General features: G+C 42.1%; 1 protein-coding gene across 2 annotated transcripts in view; it reads right to left on the minus strand.

Annotated features, from left to right (window-relative positions):
- The window catches only part of LOC111772079 (solute carrier family 28 member 3-like), a 40,075-nt gene extending 21,306 nt beyond the window's left edge, over window positions 1–18,769 (minus strand). For both annotated transcript variants that reach the window (XR_011431776.1, XM_023635016.2), the window contains exons 1-6: window positions 18,343–18,769; window positions 13,343–13,524; window positions 12,250–12,341; window positions 10,651–10,840; window positions 9,415–9,559; window positions 552–665 (exon numbers count right to left, since the gene is read on the minus strand). Coding sequence is in view for 1 of the 2 variants with exons in the window: in XM_023635016.2 (XP_023490784.2) it covers window positions 552–665; window positions 9,415–9,559; window positions 10,651–10,840; window positions 12,250–12,341; window positions 13,343–13,467 (666 nt within the window). In the remaining variant the exon portion in view is untranslated. The remainder of the gene's footprint in view (window positions 1–551; window positions 666–9,414; window positions 9,560–10,650; window positions 10,841–12,249; window positions 12,342–13,342; window positions 13,525–18,342) is intronic.
- Between the last annotated feature and the right edge of the window lie 358 nt (window positions 18,770–19,127).

The following is a 19,127-nucleotide window of genomic DNA, read 5'->3' on the forward strand; positions in this document are numbered from 1 at the left end:
GACCCACCAGGCTCTGCAGAGGGTGAGGACCCAGCAAACTTGTTGGATAGACTTGGAGAGTTAATTTTCTCAGCTTTTCTCCCTCCAGTAGGTGGCACGGAAGTGTATTTTGAACTATAACTTTACACAGATTTCCCAGCATTTCTAACATGCAATCTGACTCTAGGATGCTGAAGAGTAAGCTGGGTGTGGTAATTTTCTCCAGAAGCAATAGGTGGCACATGTGTGGCACTGCTGACAACTAGATGCAAAGAGAGCCTGTCTCTCTGTTTCTGGAACCCTCTTAGAAGTGTGACACCCCTTGGGCAGGAGGAAGGAGGCAACCGGGATAGGGGAGAGATGTAGTGGATGGTATGGGTGAGGGGCAACAATAATATCAATAAACTGGACAGATTAACATTTTCCACATAAAATTATTTGTCTAACTCATGCTATGACATTGAAATTTCAGTCAACTCATGCAAATAAACCTATTTCTGACATGTCTTGAGGATTATACTCAAATGTTAAAAGCACTATAAAAGTAAGATGTTCTTTTGAACCCAACTTACCTGAACTTGCTTGCCCAACCACTGAAAAGCCATAAGTCCAGGGCCAGTCCTTAGTATTATGAGCCCAAGAAGAAACTGTAACCCAATTCCCCCAAGGACAGGCCTCCAGCGAACCTATGGAGAAAGATGGAAAGAGACGCATCTTGTTAGAGGATGAATGCTGACCTCAGCATAAATGCCCAGAGCCTCACTGTTTCCTCAGAACCTTCTTACACATGGCCTGTGACCCACCTTCTCTGGGAGGCCCAAGCAGTCATGAGCAAAGAGTCCCTTGATAGAATCATTCCCAGAAATCTCAGGGTGGTATTCCCTCTTTCTAAACCTGAGTTTCAAGCCTTCAGTCTCAGGGGAGTATGGAACCATTATGTCATGATAAAACAACTCAAACCCAAAGAGTAGTCTTAGCAGTGCCATAAGGAGGAAGGATCTAGCCTTGATGGTCATGCAGTAAATATTCAATATATATAATTATTTGCCCTGTCTAGAAGAAGGAGAGGCAGAACATGACTTCTCTGTGTGTCCTAGGTTTGTTGACCTGACAAACTGTAAGTGAATTAAGTGAAAGAAATTCCACCCTGTTGAGGGGCTCTCATTTCGCTGTAAAAGTAACCTATTATCTCTAACACGGACTCGGGGAGAGCAGAGTCGTGTACAATCAGCTGCTTTCATTTTGGTGCAGAGATGAGCAGCCTGCAAATACCTATGGGATTGGAGGCATAGAACACAGAGAGATGTGTACAGGGCAAAGAATTTGGATCACATTAGGTGACTTTGGTCTCTGACTAGTGCTTTCTTTTGAGGGGTCAACCTTTCAGCCAGTAAAATCTTCCAGGATTTGCCATTATGAGTCATTTGTGAACAACTGATGTCTCAGAAATTTTGCCCACGTATTGAGTTACTGACTGACAGAACAAGGATAAGATTGAAATTCAATGTGAACAAAACTGTTTAAGGACGAAGTTTTGGAATAAAATAGCCAAAATCACAAATAGAAATTTGATACACTGCAGAATCCAATGGTAGAATATTAGCTTATTTACTGGTCTGGGGAAATCTGGATCAAAAGAGATGAGTTTTCTTTGAATGTGTGTTTGTTGGGGAGAGTTCGGGTACAGGAGTAGAAGTTGGACTTGACAACACAGAACATCTCACTGAAAGTATAACTGGAAAATTACCAAGAATGAGAGATCTCATCAAGATGGCAGCATAAGCAGACTCTGAACTCATCTCTTCCCACAAACACAAACAGTTTACAACTATTTTTGGAAAAATTACCCTGGATAGAAAATTGAAAACTGGATAAAAAGAACCCACACAACAAGGGACAGTCCTGACTAAGGCAGAAGAGGCAGAAATTCCTGCTGGAGAGAAAATAAGCCATCTTCAGGAGCAGAGGACTTTGGCAGCCAGCCAGGTGGGAGACACCCTAAGGTAGGCAGCCCTCTCTGGAGGACTGAGGTCCAGAGTCGGGGACCATACTGCTATAAGCATCCTTCACATTCAGCACAACTGAGACAAGGGTCTTACTATCTGGCTTCGCTGGGTATTAACTGCAGCGGGGAATACCCCCAGAAAAGCTGTCAGATGACAGCTGAAAAGACCAGGATCTTAAAAGGCCCATGCACAAACTCACCCATCTCAGCAAGCTAAAATCACCAGAGAGAAGGCTGACAGTCCTTTGGCGAAGACTCATCTGTTGGGCTCTGGGTGCATCTCAGTGAGAGGAGAGACTTTTACAGAGACTGAGACATTGGTGGTGACCATGGTTGTGACCTGGTCCAGGCATATTGACACCAACCCTGGGAGATGCCTTTGGAGTTCTTCCTCTGGCCTGTTTGCCAAGGGGTCACTCACACCCACTAGAGTGCAGATTTAATCCAGTTGAGCCAGGGCAGGCAGCCCAGCCTAGGGACTGGCCCTGCCCAACAGCAGGCCCTCAGGCTACTTGTTGGCCTGCATTGACTGGGTGCCTTTATCCTCTACAGGCAGTTAAGTGAGTCTGCCTCTGTGGGGTAGGGCCTATGTGAGGACCAGGTGAACTGTGGGGGGAATTGTTGGAGAGTAGGGGGTCCTCTGCAGTGGTGCATCAGCCTACACTCCAGGGGGTTGGGAAGTGTGCATGGACAAGGACTGTGTTGATGCTGTGTGTGGTCCTGTAGGGGGTGAGGTTTATCAGTGGCAGAAGACCTGTGCTTTAGAAATAGCCATAAAAAGGATCAGCCCCACCTTCATAATTTGAAACAATTGAGTGCTCCTGTGCCTAGGTCCAGCTCCTCTCAGCTGCATTCCTAAGATAACTGACAACAGCCTTGTAGGCCTGAGGCCTATTGCAACTGTAAGCCCCTGAGCCTAGCAACCAGCTACTCTGGGTACCTACACAATTAAGAGGAAAACTGTAACAGGAGTGTGCTGTTAGACCTTGCAGCCAACAGTGCTGAGGCTCCCCAAACCAGATTTACAAACAGCTGGCCCGGGAAGGAAAGACTAGACTACCCAGGTACCTGCATCAAGAACAATCTTGCCACAGCAGAAGGACACAAAGGGGTCACTCCTGGATCATTTGGACTGGTGAGGAGAGGGAAGCACACTGCTTGGCCTCAAAAGGCATCTCTTAAACAAGGCCACTTCTCCAAGATCAGGAGACATAGCCAACTCACCTAATACATAGATATAAGCACAGAGAAAAAAGCATAATGAGGAGACAAAGGAATACATTCCAAGTAAGGGAACAGGACAAAGCCCCAGAAAAAGGAATAAATGAAACAGAAATAAGCGACCAACCCAACAAAGAGTTCAAACAAAAACTCATAAGGATGCTCACAGATACTGGGAGAAGACTAGCTGAGCACAATGAGTTCATCAACAAAGAACTGGAAAATATAAAAAAGAATCAATCAGAAATGAAGACTACAATACTGGAACTGAAAAATTCACTAGAGGGACTCAATAGCAGAGTAGAGGATATAGAAGAACAGATCAGTGAGGTAGATGAAAGACTAGAGGAAATCACCCAAGCTGAATAGAAAAAAGATAATTAGACAGATTGAGAACAGTCTAAGGGAACTCTGGGACAATATCAAGCACACTAACATTCATATTATATGTGTCCCAGAAGGAGAAGAGAGAGACAAAAGGGCAGAAAATTTATTTGAAGAAATAATAGCTGAAAATTAACCTAACCTAAGGAAGGAAACAGATATCCAAGTACAGGAAGCACAGAGAGCTCCAAAAAAGATAAGCCCAAAGAGGCCCACACCAAGACACATTATAATTAAAATGTCCAAAATAAAAGAGAATCCAAAAAGTGGCAAGAGAAAGGCAACAAGTGACAAACAAAGGAAAGCCCATAAGGCTATCAGCGGACTTCTCAGCCAAAACCCTACAGGCAAGAAGAGAATGGCATGATATACTTAAAATACTAAAAGGTAAAAACCTACAGCCAAGAATACTCTATCCATCAAGGTTGTCATTCAGATTGGCAGGAAAGATAAAGAGCTTCATAGACAAGCAAAAATTAAAGGAGTTTATCACCAAGAAACCAGTTCTACAAGAAATGCTGAAGTGACCTATTTAAGTGGGAAAGCGATGACCACAAATAGGGATAAAAAATTATCAAAAAAAAAAAACCCCAGAAAACCAAGCAATAAAATCACTGGTAAAGATAAAAATATAGTAAAGGTAGCAGATCAACCACTTGTGAAGATAATATGAAGGTTAAAAGACAAAACTACTAAAATTACCTATTTCAATGATAAGTGGGTAATGGATAGACACACACAAAACAAGAGATTAGATATGATTTCAAAGACATAAAACGTGGGAGGAGGGGAATGAAAAAGTAGAGCTTTTAGAAAGAGGTCAAGCTAAAGAGTCTATCAACTCAATACAGACTGTAATATACATAGAATATTGCATAGGATCCTCATGGTAACCACAAGTCAGAAACCTGTAGTAAGTAAGCAAATAAGTAAGACAAAAGAAATCAAATAGATTACTAAAGAAAGCCATCAAACCACAAGGAAAGAGAGCAAGAGAAAAAGAAAGGAACAGAGAAGAACTCTTAAAACACCCAGAAGAGAAAAAGTAACCGAATGGAAATAAATATATATTTATCAATAGCTACTTTAAATGTCAATGGATTAAATGCTCCAATCAAAAGGCATAGGGTGGCTAATTCGATACAAAAATAAGACCCATATATATGCTGCATACAAGAGACACACTTCAGACCTAAAGACACTCTCAAACTGAAAGCAAGAGGATGGAGAAAGACATTCCATGCAAATGGCAATGAAAAGAAAGCAGGAGTAGCAATACTTACATCAGACAAAATAGCCTTTAAAACAAAAACTGTAACAAGAGATGAAGAAGTGCACTACATAATGATAAAAGGAACAATCCAGCAAGAAGATATAACACTTGTAAATATCTATGGACCCGACATAGGAGCACGTACATATATAAAGCAATTATTAACAGACATAAAAAGAGAAAGAGACAGTAACACAATAATAGTAGGGGACTTTAACACTCCTCTTACACCAATGGATAGATCATCCAAACAGAAGATCAATAAAGAAACGCTGGCCTTAAGTGACACTTTTGACCAGATGGACTTAGTCGTGGATATATACAGAACATTCCATCCAAAAACCACAGAATACACATTCTTCTCAAATGCACATGGAACATTCTCCAGGATTGATCCCATGTTAGGCCACAAAACAAGTCTCAATAATTTAAGATTGAAATAAAAGCATGCATCTTTTCTGACCACAGAGGTATGAAACTAGAAATCAACTATAGGAAGAAAATCAGAAAAGCCACAAAAATGTGGAGATTAAACAAAATGCTACTGAACAATGATTGGGACAATGAAGAAATCAAAAGAGAAATCAAAATATTCCTGGAGACAAATGAAAATGAAAATATGACATGCCAAAGGATACATCAAAAGCAGTTCCAATAGGGAAGTTTATAGCAATTCAGGCCTAGCTCAACAAAGAAGACAACTCCCAAATAAACAATCTGAAAATGCATCTAAAGGTACTGGAAAAAGAAGAAAAAACAAAGCCCAAAATCAGCAGAAGGAAGAAAATAATAAAAATCAGAGCAGAAATAGATGAAATAGAGACTAAAAAAACCAGAAAAAAATTAGTGAAACCAAGAGCTGTTTCTTTGAAAAGATAAACAAAATTGACAAACCCTTAGCTAGACTTACCAAGAAAAAAAGAGAGAAGGCTCAAACAAATAAAATCAGAAATGAAAGAGAAGAAATTACAATGGACACCTCAGGATACAAAAGATAATAAGAGAATACTATGAAAAGCTATATGCCAGCAAATTGGATAATGTAGAAGAAATGGATAAATTTTTAGAAACATGCAACCTTCCAAAAGTGGACCAAGAAGAAGTAAAGAATTTGAATAGACTAATCACCAGTAAGGAGATCAAAACAGCAATCAAATACTTCCCCAAGGGGGCCGGCTCCGTGGCCGAGTGGTTAAGTTTGGATCCTGGGAGCGGACATGGCACCGCTTCTCAGGCCACGTTGAGGCAGCGTCCCACATCCCAACCTAGAAGGACCTGCAACTAAGATATACAACTATGTACTGGAGGGGGTTTGGGGAATAAAGCAGAAAAAAAAATAAAGATTGGCAATAGTTGTTAGCCCAGGTGCCGATCCTTAAAAAAATACAAAAAAAAAGCACAAATACTTCCCCAAAAATAAAAGTCCAAGACCAGTTGACATCCCTGGGGAATTCTACCGAACAGTCAAAGAAGACTTAATATCTATCCTTCTCGAACTCTTCCAAGAAATTGAAGAGGAGGGGAGGGTTCCTAACTCATTCTAGGTAGCCAACACAATCCTGATAGCAAAACCAGACAAGGACAACACAAAAAAAGAAAATTACAGGCCAATATCACTGATGAACATTGATGCAAAAATCCTCAACAAAATACTAGCAAATCGAATACAACACTACATTAAAAAGATCATACATCATGATCAAGTGGGTTTCATTCAAGGGATTCAGGGATGGTTCAACATCCACAAATCTATCAACATGATACACCACATTAACAAAATGAAGAATAAAAATCACATGATCATCTCAATAGGTGCAGAGAAAGCATCTGAGAAGATACATCAGCAATTTATGATAAAAACTCTAAATAAAATGGGTATAGAAGGAAAATACCTCAACATAATAAAAGCTGTATATGACAAACCCACAGCATATATCATTCTCAACAGAGAAAAACTGAAAGCTATCCCTCTAAGAACGGGAACCAGACAAGGATGCCCACTGTCACCACTCATTTAAAACAGTATTGGAAGTCCTAGCCAGAGCAATCAGGCAAGAAAAAGAAATAAAAGGGATCCATATTGGAAAAGAAGTGAAACCGTCACTCTTTGAAGATGACACGATTTCATATATAGAAAACCCCAAAGAATCCACTAAAAAACTTTTAGAATTAATAAATGAGGGGCCAGCTCCGTGGCAGAGTGGTTAAGTTCGCGCACTCCGCTGCGGTGGCCCAGGGTTCGAATCACGGACATGGCGCCACTCGTCAGGCTACGTTGAGGTGGCGTCCCACATCCCACAACTAGAAGGACCTGCAAATAAGATATACAACTATGTACAGGGGGGGTTTGGGGAGATAAAGCAGGAAAAAAAAAAAAGATTGGCAACAGTTGTTAGCTCAGGTGCCAATCTTTAAAAGAAAAAAAATAAATGAATAGAGTCAATTCACAGGATACAAAATCAACATACAACAATCGGTGACATTTCTACACACTAACAATGAAGTAGCAGAAAGAGAAATTAAGAATACAATCCCATTTACAACAAAAAGAGTAAAATACCTAGGAATAAACTTAACCAAAGAGGTGAAAGAGCTCTACACCAAAAACTATATAACATTGTTGAAAGTAATTGAAGAGGACACAAAGAAATGGGAAGATATCCGAGTGCTTTTGGATTGGAAGAATTAACATAGTTAAAATGTCCATACTTCCTAAAGCAATCTATAGAGTCAATGCAATCCCTATCAAAGTTCCAACAACATTTTTCACAGAAATAGAACAAAGAATCCTGAAATTTATATGGAACAACAAGAGACCCCGAATAGACAAAGGATTCCTGAGTAAAAAGAACAAAGCTGGAGGTATCACACTCCTTGATTTCAAAATATACTACAAAGCCATAGTAACCAAAACAGCATGGAACTGGCACAAAAACAGAGACACAGATCAATGGAACAGAATTGAGAGCCCAGAAAGAAACCCACACATTTATGGACAGCTAATATTCAACAAGGGAGCCAAGAGCATACAGTGGGGAAAGGAGAGTCTCTTCAATAAATCTTGCTGGGAAAACTGGACAGCCACATGCAAAAGAATGAAAGTGGATCATTACCTTACACCATGCACAAAAATCAACACAAAATGGATTAAACACTTGATTGTAAGACCCAAAACCATGAAACTTCTAGAAGAAAACATAGGGAGTATGCTCTTTGACATCGGTCTTAGCAGCATATCTTCAAGTACCATGTCTGATTGGGCAAGGGAAACAAAAGAAAAAATGAACAAATGGGACTACATCAAACTAAAAAGCTTCTGCACAGCAAAGGAAACCATCAACAAAATGAAAAGACAACCGAAAAATTGGGAGAAGATATTTTCAAATCATATATCAGTTAAGGGGTTAATATCCAAAATATACAAAGAACTCATACATCTCAACAACAACAAAAACACCAACAACCCAATTAATAAATGGGCAAAAGATCTGAACAGAGATTTCTCCAAAGAAGATATATGGATGGCCAACAGGCATATGAAAAGATGCTCAACATCATTAGCTATCAGGGAAATGCAAATCAAAACTACAATGAGATATCACCTCACTCCGGTCAGAATGGCTATAATTAACAAGACAGGAAACAACAATGTTGGAGAGGATGTGGAGAGAAGGGAACCCTTGTACACTGCTGGTGGGAGTGCCAACTGGTGCAGCCACTATGCAAAGCAGTATGGAGTATCTTCAGAAAATTAAGAATAGACCTACCATATGATCCAGCTATTCCACTGCTGAGTATTTATCCAAAGAACTTGAAAACACAAATGCATAAAGATACTTGCACCACTATGTTCATGGCAGCATTATTCACAATAGCCAAGACTGGGAGGCAACATAGGTGCCCATTAAGGGACGAATGGATAAAGAAGATGAGGTATATATACATAATGGTATACTACTCAGCCATAAGAAATGATGAAATATGGCCATTTGTGATAACATGGGTGGACCTTGAGGGTATTATGCTAAGTGAAATAAGTGAGAGGGAGAAAGTCAAATATGGTTTGATCTCACTCATAAGTAGAAGATAAAAACAACGACAAACAAACACATAGCAACAGATATTGGATTGGTGGTTACTATAAGGGAAGGAGGGAAGGGGGAGAGCGAAAGGGGTGATTAGACTCACATGTGAGGGGATGGCCTATAATTAGTTTTTGGGTGGTGAACATGATGTAATCTACACAGAATTTGAAATATATTACGATGAACATCTGAAAGCTATATGATGTTATAATCCAATGTTACTGCAATAAAAATAAATAAATGAATTGAAACTAAGAAAACAAAAAAAATGAAAATTACTGAGAATGAAAATGAGAAAGTGACAGTTTTATGAAAGTTCAGGAACAAGGGCCACCTAGCCACTCAAAATATCATAGCAAGTTACAGAAAATACTTAATAGTTAAATTCTCTCACACTGACTGTTTTGAGCAATTTACACATGAGAAAACAGAGGGAAAAAAATAAAAGAGATCAATTTGATACTTACTTTGGTTGGGTGCTTGGAAAATAGAAATAGCAGGATAACGTACACTAGGAGTCCACCAAAGGACACCAGCTGCCGTTGGCCCAATTTGGCACTGTCAAAGATCAGCCAGAAAACAACTCCCAGGATCAGAGAGCTCCAAATCACCCTGAGGAACCAGAAAGGGGGCATCTTTTGTTGTATTTGTGGCATTGTTTGTAGCATCCAAGTGCTAACTTGAAACTCTTAATCAGGCTTAAACTAACAAACAAAATATTTTAAGAGTAACACACTCTGGCACCAGAAGTTATACTTCCAGAAATTGCAACAGACCCTCTTTTGTTGTGTCTATAAAGGCAGATAGCCAAAACATCAAGCAATGTGTCCCCCTCATTCACAACCCTTGGGCCCTTCAAGGATATATAAAGGGGTCAGAGAGAAGAAAGGATGTTTGGAGAGAAGTCTGGTGGTTTTTCTGAGAGATCTACACGGAGTCTCACCTCCAGTTTGGAAGACAGGTGAGGCATTACCTTCTTCCCTTGAAGGGAGAATTTGAAATGCATTCTCTGCAGTTGGGGGACCTCACCTGAGTCCCAGAGAGCCAAGTCAGACCTCAGAGTGGATTCAGCTCCCCAGGGAATCTAGTGGGCATGACAAGGCTGACTCATGGCTTGGATGGCAGAACCAGAAAGGGTGCTGTGTTGGGATTGCACCATCCTTGTTTATTAGGCCAAGGATGTGTGAAGGTTCCTGGTAGATCCCAGGTGGGCCATGCTGGGGAGAATGGGCCCTGGGTCCTACCCAGCAGGGCCACCTGGAGGGAGAGGAGGTCCCACAGAGAGAGGCTGCGAGAAACACCCTGAGTGGTCACCTGCAGGCCACCGGCTCCTGTAGGAGAGGGTTGGCTTTAGTAATTCACAGACCCTTCCTCCCAAAGAGGCCAGCTTCATGCCTAGAGGAGAGGGTCACCTCCCCAAGTGAGAACCATCCCATCCTTTGGACAACATCTTATCACTTAGTGGAACTTGCAATTAAGGCAGTTTGTAGGGACATTTGAACACATTTCAAACGAGTCCTCCCCTTATCCAGGCCTTGATTTCCTGTTTGTAAAAGGAAGGCATTTTAGCAGATTATTCCCTAGGTTGTCTCTAGCTTCAATATCCCATAAGTGAGGAAGCAATTTCAGAACACAGTTTTGGAAGAGTGTTCAAAAGGACAAAGATCGCTCTCAACAGCAGTAAGAGAACCAACTGCATTTACCACTTCAGCCAGAACCAATGGCTGTCCAGAAACCTTCTGCCAGGAGACAGGAGCTCTTTGATTCGATGCTCATATTTGGCCATACAGTGATCCCAGACCACAAAGAAGATGGCAGCCACGGTGATCACGAAGAGAGGAAGGGCTCGGTGAAAGTTGAGGGCACACGCGGCGATCACCACAGCCAGGTAACCTGCCGGGAATCAGACACAGATGGGGACCATCAGCACCAGCTGGAGACCAGCCACAGCACCAATCGGCTCCGCCAAGGGGGGTTCAGTCAAGGAAGCATTGAAGGCGGGGGTGCTTGTAATAGGGCTGTGGGCTCCTCTGACTATAAGTAGCGGATTTTGGTGGCTTGTGTTGTTTTTCCAGGCAAGTCATAACAGTGTCACCATGAACCCTAGGAGGACAGCGTGCTAGGTCCTTTTCTCTCACAGAACCTTGTGAGTTCTCGAATCCTGACGCTTCATCACTGGGCCTCTCACTCAGTACTAACCACTTTTTTCTGGCATTCAGACTCGGCAGGCGAGCTTCCATCAGAGAAAGGCCAGGAGTTGAAGCCACCACTGACTAAAGATATTGATTCTCCTGGTTTGCAGCTCAGATTTGGCCTAAGCTTGAGTAGGAAAACAGGCCCACCAACAATCTCTAAGTGTCCCGGGATCTCTACAGGAAAGGGAATGGGGTGGGGCAATTACCAAGGGGGCTGCTTTTGAAGAAGAGGTTGTAGGATAAGAACAACAAGGTTTCCTGTTAAAGGTCAGCAAACATGGTCTGATGTTACATCTGGGCTGCCACGTGCTTTGTAAGTGGCCAGTACATCTGTATTTGTATGTTTGTATTTGTATTCTACAAATAAAGTCTCATGGGAACACAGCCACACTGTCTGTGTGCTTTTGTCCCATAACGTAGAGTTATGTGGGTTTTGCCGTATGCAAAGCCTGAGACACCATCTGGCCTGGGACACAGAAAGTTTATAGCTGTTCCCCATTCCTGCGGTGTGAGCACCAGCAGACCCACTGACCTCGGGGAGCAGTGGTCTTGGGTTAAACTCTCTGGACTTGGGTGGGAGTATCCCATCTTATAGACAGGAGTACCCTTTAAAATGGGCTTCAGAGCCCTTTGTTTGGGAGGGAGCAAAACTGGAGACCTGCTCATCTGTGAGGACAGTACGGTCTTGCCTTCAGGCAAGAAGAGTAGGCTACCTGACCCCAGGCTCCTCCTCGTGTTGTGTTTGTGTAGAGTATTAATTGCTTATATTTCCCCTGCCCTTAGGTTTCTACCTTGTGATTATCACCATGTTTTCCACTTACCTGGATTTGATGAACCAACCCTCAAATCCACACCACAGCCACAAAAGCCACAGGAGTAGGGGACCTAAAATGTTAGCTGCTGCTACAAAAACTGGACAGGGAACAGCTCTGCATAGGTGTCACCCACTGAGAGCCCCCACCAGTGGCTTCCTGGTTGATTCTCTCCCTCTCTGGATGATTCCATGAGGTCCAGGGCAGGGGGCAGACTTATTTTCTTTCCACAGAAAGCTCATATTTGAGGTATCGGCAAAAAGAGACACTCGATTCCATCCCCTTTGTTACTTACCAGCTAATAAGATGCCCCAGAAGATGTACCGAAAGCTGGTTTTGTGTTTCTGAGAAAAGTCCTGAAATCTGCCATGCTTCCTTTCCAGATACCTGTAAGAAGACAAAAACCAAAAGGCAGGCAGAAGTCAACACCAAAATCATGAACTAAACTGGCAGCTAAGGCTGGATGGGGCTTTGTAACTAAGGCAAGCAAACAACCAAACACATAAGTGCATGTCCTACAATATAGAAGCGGGAAACTCTTTTCATTTTAGACTAAAACCAGTCATCGCTTCTATCTGTCTTTGCCAAACGGATGTGATTTGGTGAATTGCATGTGCCAGCCCTTGAGGGGTTACAGAGCTGAGAAAATGTGCTCCTGGAAATGGAGCAGGGGAGATGGAGAACTAACCAAAAGCTGGAAATAAATCATAGGACGAGGGTGTTTCTCACTGGACTATGAGGGCCTCCATTAGCTTTCAAGCTGCTGTTATTAAAGGTTGATTTGGAAAAAAAAAAAATCCAACGAACTGTCATCCCTTCTAGTTCCATAAAGTCTGAGTAAGCTGGTGGTTCCCTGTCCTCGCCCGCCATATTTTTCAGTGGGAGGCTGACAGACTTCACTGGGTGCTTGAAAAGTAAAGTAGGATTTTGTGGATCTGAGAGCTATTAACCAGCAGGTTGTAATATGGCTTTCTCCGAAAGTTCTAGAATTGTAAGCATGTCTTTGTTTCTCTTCAGAGTTTTGTTATGGGGTGGTGGGTATGTTACTGGATGAAACATGAGTGTCCTTCTTGGCAAGTTAATCAACCTACATGTGAAGTAGTTGTCACACAAAGCAGAAATTTTGTTTGTGGCATGCAGGAAAGAAAATGGAAACCAAAGGAAATAACTCACAAAATCTATGGTTCCTTGACCACAGGGAGGTGGGTACATTTATTTGGAGTAGGGAATTAATATTCAAAGGGGAAGTTTTATCATCATAAGTAGAGGTGGCAGAAGCTTGCACATGCATGGTTTGAAATCCTGCTTTTACATGCAACGCATGATCTCAAAACAGCTGCTTTGCCCCTCCCAGAGGAGAATTTACAATGTTAATGAGGGCAGGTTACTTTAGTACAATTCTTCGCCTCTTGGCATAGGTGGCATTCCTGTGCTTGCGGTCTCGGCGGGTCTGGTCCAGTTCAAAGCGGTCGGGTCCAGGGTGGTTGTCATTTAGAGCTTCTTCCTCGTGCATAGCTGAAACCACATAAGCTCAAGACCCCAAAGTTGCTGGAGAGAAGAATGTCTGCAACTTTCAAGAAGACAAAAGAATTAGGTCAAACACAAAAGTTTAGAGTTTAGGCAGGACAAGAGAAGAGGGTTGGAGTCCGTGGCTGGTGACAGAATCCCTCCTCTACTTTTATCCTGCTCCTCATTCTTGAGGGCGTGGGTCAAAGGTCCATATTCTGTAACTACTTTCTCCTGAGTGTAGGCGTTGTCATAGGGGCCAGTAAAGGAGTAGAATTTTTCCTGCTGGTCTAAGGTAAGTTTGTGGGTCACCAGGCATGGCTCTAAGTTGTTCATATCCTTGATTAACAGGCAGGGGGCAGTCACAGCTCTCAGGCATGAGGGCCGTCTTGTTGCCAACAGGTGTCTAGCAGCTTTGAGAAACAGGCTATCATTCTCTTTAAAGGTCCCAACATTTGGGCTAATCCTCCCAGAGTTATTCCTTCTCTTTCATGAAGGTACAAGTCAGATGGTTTGCTCAGGTCTGGAAAGACCAGTGTAGGTGCTTCTATTAGTAAGTTTCCAAGCTTATTGTAAGCTTAGTCACATAGCTCATCCCTTTCAAATGGCTCTGTTTCTGGCCCCTGTAATTTGTCACAGAGAGGCTTAGCAATCACTCCAAATTAGGGATCCACATGTGCCAGAACCCAGCCATCTCAAGCATCCTCATAGCTGCCTACATGTTCTTGGTGGAGAAGTTGACATATTACCATTTTCCTCTCTTGAGAAAGGTGGTGCTGCCCTTTTGATATAATAAACCTCAAATACTTTACAGTCTCTTTAGATACCAGTGTTTTTCCCTTAGACACTCAATATCCCTTACTGGCTAAGAAGTTTAACATGGTCACCGTGTTCTCATCAGAGATTTTCTTAGAAGGACTAGCTACTGGGATGTCATCCACATACCATAACACAGTGCTTAGTTTTAATTTTAATTCCCTTAAATCTCAGCCCAGGATTTCCCCAAAAATTGTAGGGGAGGTTTTAAATCCATGGGGTAAGACAGCCCAGTAGCACTGTTGTTTCTGGAGGGAGTCTGGTTCCTCCCATTCAAACACAAACTACTCTTGGGACTCGGGGTCCAATGGCATGTAAAATAAATCAACTTTTAAATCTAGTGCTGTACGAAACACGCTGTCCCAGGGAGATTAGCCAGCAGGTGTAAGGATGAGGTCCTACAGGATGTGGGTCTTGGACTGTTTTGTTGACAGCCGTAAGGTCTTGAACAAATCTGTACTCCCCTTTTCCTGGCTTTTGAATGGGTAAAATGGGAGTGTTACATGGGGATCTACATGGCCAGATTATTCCTTGTTTTAACAGTTGGCCAGTTACAGGAAGGGTTTTTCTTATGGCTTCTGACTTTAGGGGATATTGTTTTCCCAGAGGCCAGTGACCATTCTGCTTTAAGTCCACCTTTGCAGGTATGGCACCAGCTGCCTGTCCCATTTGTCCTTGTGTCCGTAACTCTGAGCTGATTCAGCTTAGAATGTTTGAGGGAATTTCTTCCTTTTCAGGTACTGGTTGTCTTGTAACAAGGCCATGAGCTCAACTTCCCAATTTTTGGGAACTTGGATTTCTATTTTGTCTTGTTCCCAGTTTATTGAGGTCCTTAGTTTTCATAATATGTCCCTCCGAGGAGAGGGCATTCTGGCAGATATAGAAAAGCACATCTTAATGTTTTGGATCCTATGTCACAGGTCAAGGGCTCCAGAAACCTTCTGGTCTCTCCTCTACCTGATACTCCTTGTCTATCACATTTTCTTTTTTGAAAGGGTTCCTTTCCGGGTATTTCACACCAGGAATGTGGCGCCATTATCAAGCAAAATTCAACATGCTCTCCTCCCACTGCTAAGGTTACCCATGGCCCTTCTGGGGAGATGAGGACTGGTTGCCTGGAGCCAACTGGGGAGCCCCATGGCCCATTACATATCATCTGTAGTCATGGGAAGTTGCCATGGCTTGGTCTTGTCTGATCCCTTCCCTCTCTTGGGTTGGTTAGGACAATCCCCATGTCCCTCCTGTCTGCACTTGCCACTGATTAGGCCCCAACTTCATTGGTGGCCTCTGGTCTCATGGTAGGGGCCAGGGTCACTCACCCATGGCATCTTCTCCTTCTCCCTTGGCTGACCTTGAGCAGACTGGAGGATCACCATGAGCAGGGTATCTTGCAACTGCGTCTCTGGGTCATCTTTCATTTCTTTTGTCATATCTCAGGTGTTGAGCACCCTGAAGGCTACCTCCACTAACTACGTATGAAACTCTTTTCTTGTGGTTTTTACTTTCACAAACTTTCTGTCACTTGCTTCTTACATTTAGAATTTGTTCCATGTCTTCCTTCCCTTTTTTTTTTCTAGTACTGTTAGACAAATTTATATTTTTTAACAAAACGAATAAAAATATCTGTAGTCCTTATGTATCCTTTACTGAAAACATACATTTTACTTTCTTTGAATACAAAGATCTTTCCCTCATTAACTTTTAGTAGCTTTAATCACATATATTAATTAGAATTTTTAGCCCTCATGGACTTTGATTTTGTCTGTGAAAATGAAGAAGTAATTATATACTGTGTTTTACACTAGTATTCTGTAGCTTGGCATATTTATAAATACTTTTTATAATTTTTAGGAACATGTTTCTTCATATTATAATCTTTTAACAAAATATAGGATGTGTTTACTAATAGACCTGAACATCTTTTAGTTTTTTTGTAATAAGAAGCCAAAAGTAGATTAACGTTTATCTGATATTTTATCTTACTTAGAAATTATCTAGCTATTTGATGAATTTTTATCACAATTTAATCGAGTAAAACTTCAAAGTTTTAACTTACCCAAAGAGAGTTTAGAAGTTATTCTAAATGCATGTGTTACAAAATATAATTATTGTTAAAAGTTTATCCATAAACTCTTATCTCACTTATATTTAAGCCATTTGTTTTTAACAATCATATCTAGATTACTAGAAAAATTTTATGTGAGACCAAAGCAGTTAGCCACCATTTTAAGCTGTTGTATGTATATATATATTGGAACACATGATTATTATTAAAAAGTTCTCCCAAAACCTTTTACCTTTTTACATCTATTTAGTTTAGTTGTTTACAACAATTATTTACACTGCCTATAAAATCTCTATGGAATAGCAGACAAAATTAGCTAGGAGTTTAAGTTATCTTTGTTGACAAATTCTGTAACGGAGACAACATGAGTCTGCCTGACTCATAAAGGCTGATGTTTCCATTCCATCCCATGTTGATAACTGTGTGGAAAAGTCTACTTTAATTAAACCAAAAAATAAGCATTAGCCAGGACTACTCCCTTCTGCTTTTATTACCGAAGCACAGCTCGCATTTCACTAATGAACCTCAAATACCCTCCAGCTGATGGAAACAAGAGCCAAATGGGGGATGAGGTGAGGGACGCTGAGGAAAAATACTTTGGAATTGAAGTCGCCTGGAATATTCAGAACTATGACTCTTTCCTTGGGACTTAGTCCCTGTTGTATGTTCCTGAGCACTGTAAAAGTTAAACAAAGATCATTTGTCTTAGGTTTTGGTCAGTTCATTGACTTTGATGGAAATGCATGGTTGGGAAAGAAATATACTGTGAGTATCCCAGTTGAAGAATAATAGCCCAGTGCTGTGAATGTTTGTGGGAGAGAGTGGGGCAGACAGCCCACGATCATCTCCAGTGGTTCTCTGTATAGAGATTCATTTTATGTGTAGTTTTTCAAGGCCTTGAGAATGTAAAGTTCTTTATGCTCTTACTCCTTTGAGCTGATAGTCAATTTAAATTCTTGGTTGAAAGAGGAGTTAAAGTGTTGGACTTGGTAAGACAGATTTGTTGGATGAAATAAACTAATGCTAATGGGTATCTTTAAAATAAACTCAAATAAAAGTGTTCCTGAGATTCTCTTCAGCCTGTTTAGAACGTGGCCTTGCATAGAGCACTGAGCTAAGCCAGCCAGAGTTCTGCCTTTGTGCTTCCTCTATGTGTTCCTAGGTAGACAGCAGCGTGTGAGGAAATGTGGCCCTGGCCTCCATGGGGACCCAGAGGTGGGAGAATGTGAGCCCTGCCACCGAGCCTGGGAAACCTGCACAGGTCTTGGCTATGACAAGTGCAGCAGCTGCCGAGAAGGACAGAAGCTGCTGCATGGGATCTGTGGGGGTCCAGCCCAGATCCAGGTGGAAGGAAAATTCTGGAATGGTATGTGCCTCCCAAGGAGAGATCCAGGTGACTAGCTGTCTTCCCTGCCTCCTTCCTCCTTTAAGCCTTGCCTTTGGGATCTCCAAGAAATGAAGCCTGGGCAGTGAAACAAAATTTGGAGCAAGAATCAAGTTTGGGCCACTGCTGGGGCCTCTTTGAGGCTCACAGTGGGAGAGGGCAGGAGGCTGTGTTTGGTTGGCATTTGGCCAGGAGAGAAAATCCATAGGGCAACGTACAATTGGTCTGGCCACTTGAGTTTCTACCTGGGTGGAGTAGAACTTGGAGCATGTAGAGAAAGTCATATAGGGAAATGGCCCAACTATTATTTTCTCTAAGATTTCAGAATAGCTTCTATCACATTCATCGTCCTCTTCATTATGATAAAGGACAACATTATTGGGAGGATTGGCTTTTCCAGTTAGACAAGAAAGAGCTGCTCTGAAGGATTGGAACTGAAGTGAAAACAGTTGCCCTTTCTGGCTGGATGATTAGAACTTGTCATCATGCTAGCTTGCCTTTTAAAAGTTGCCCTCTCCAGCTGCAGATGAGGAAGGGGAGGGCTTGAGGGGGGACAGGAAGGAGGAAAGTGCCAGAGCCTAGAATCTAACAGTAAGACTGCGCGTATTCACTCCTACCTGAGTCTGCACGATTGGTCCCCTCTCTCTGGAGCTTGGGTCACAGGCTTCCTTGCAAGGTAATTACAAACTTTCGGGGTCCTCTCCTTGTCTGAGGTGAGTAAAGACAAAATCCTCTTCCTGCTGGAAAAATCTGACTCACATTCTGTGCAGAGATGCTCAGGAAAACAAAAGATGCTCTCTGTTTAATTTTGAGGCAAGGATTGGTGAAAAACGTCATTTCAGAGCAGAAGCCACAGCAGCTGAAAGGTCTGTTCAGGAGGAATCCTCTAAGGGCTGGAGAGAGAGAGATCTGGGGCTGGAGAAAAGGCTCCTGCTGCCTCTCAGAGGAAGGATGTCATGGCTGCTGCCTGTTGTGATAGTGTAGCACATGTGACTGAAAGGAAATTTGGCAACAGATGTTAGCTCAGGGCCAAACTTCCTCATCAAAAACAGAACCAAAAAAAGCAATTTATATCTGACAGAGGAAAACAAAGTGGTTTCCAGCACACCATTCCTGTACTGGGGCAGCAAGGCAGGCACCCGTGAAGCCACAAGGATACATGTTCAGACTCTCTAGTGAGGTGCTTACAGATGGATCCTCATGTCTGCACCATTGCCTCAAGCATGCTCTTGCCCTCCATAGACTTGCTAGTCAACCCGGGTCTCTTTCTGGATTAATGCTGTTGAAAGAATGATTTGTGGGAGATGAGTGGCAAGTATGCAAAACCTAAACCAGAGGATCACATATTTTGCATCCAACATGGTCTCTTATACTTTATAGCTGGGTTTTATTGACGTACGCT

The sequence above is a fragment of the Equus caballus genome, chromosome 23 (assembly GCF_041296265.1).
Source record: "Equus caballus isolate H_3958 breed thoroughbred chromosome 23, TB-T2T, whole genome shotgun sequence".
Taxonomy (NCBI): domain Eukaryota; kingdom Metazoa; phylum Chordata; class Mammalia; order Perissodactyla; family Equidae; genus Equus; species Equus caballus.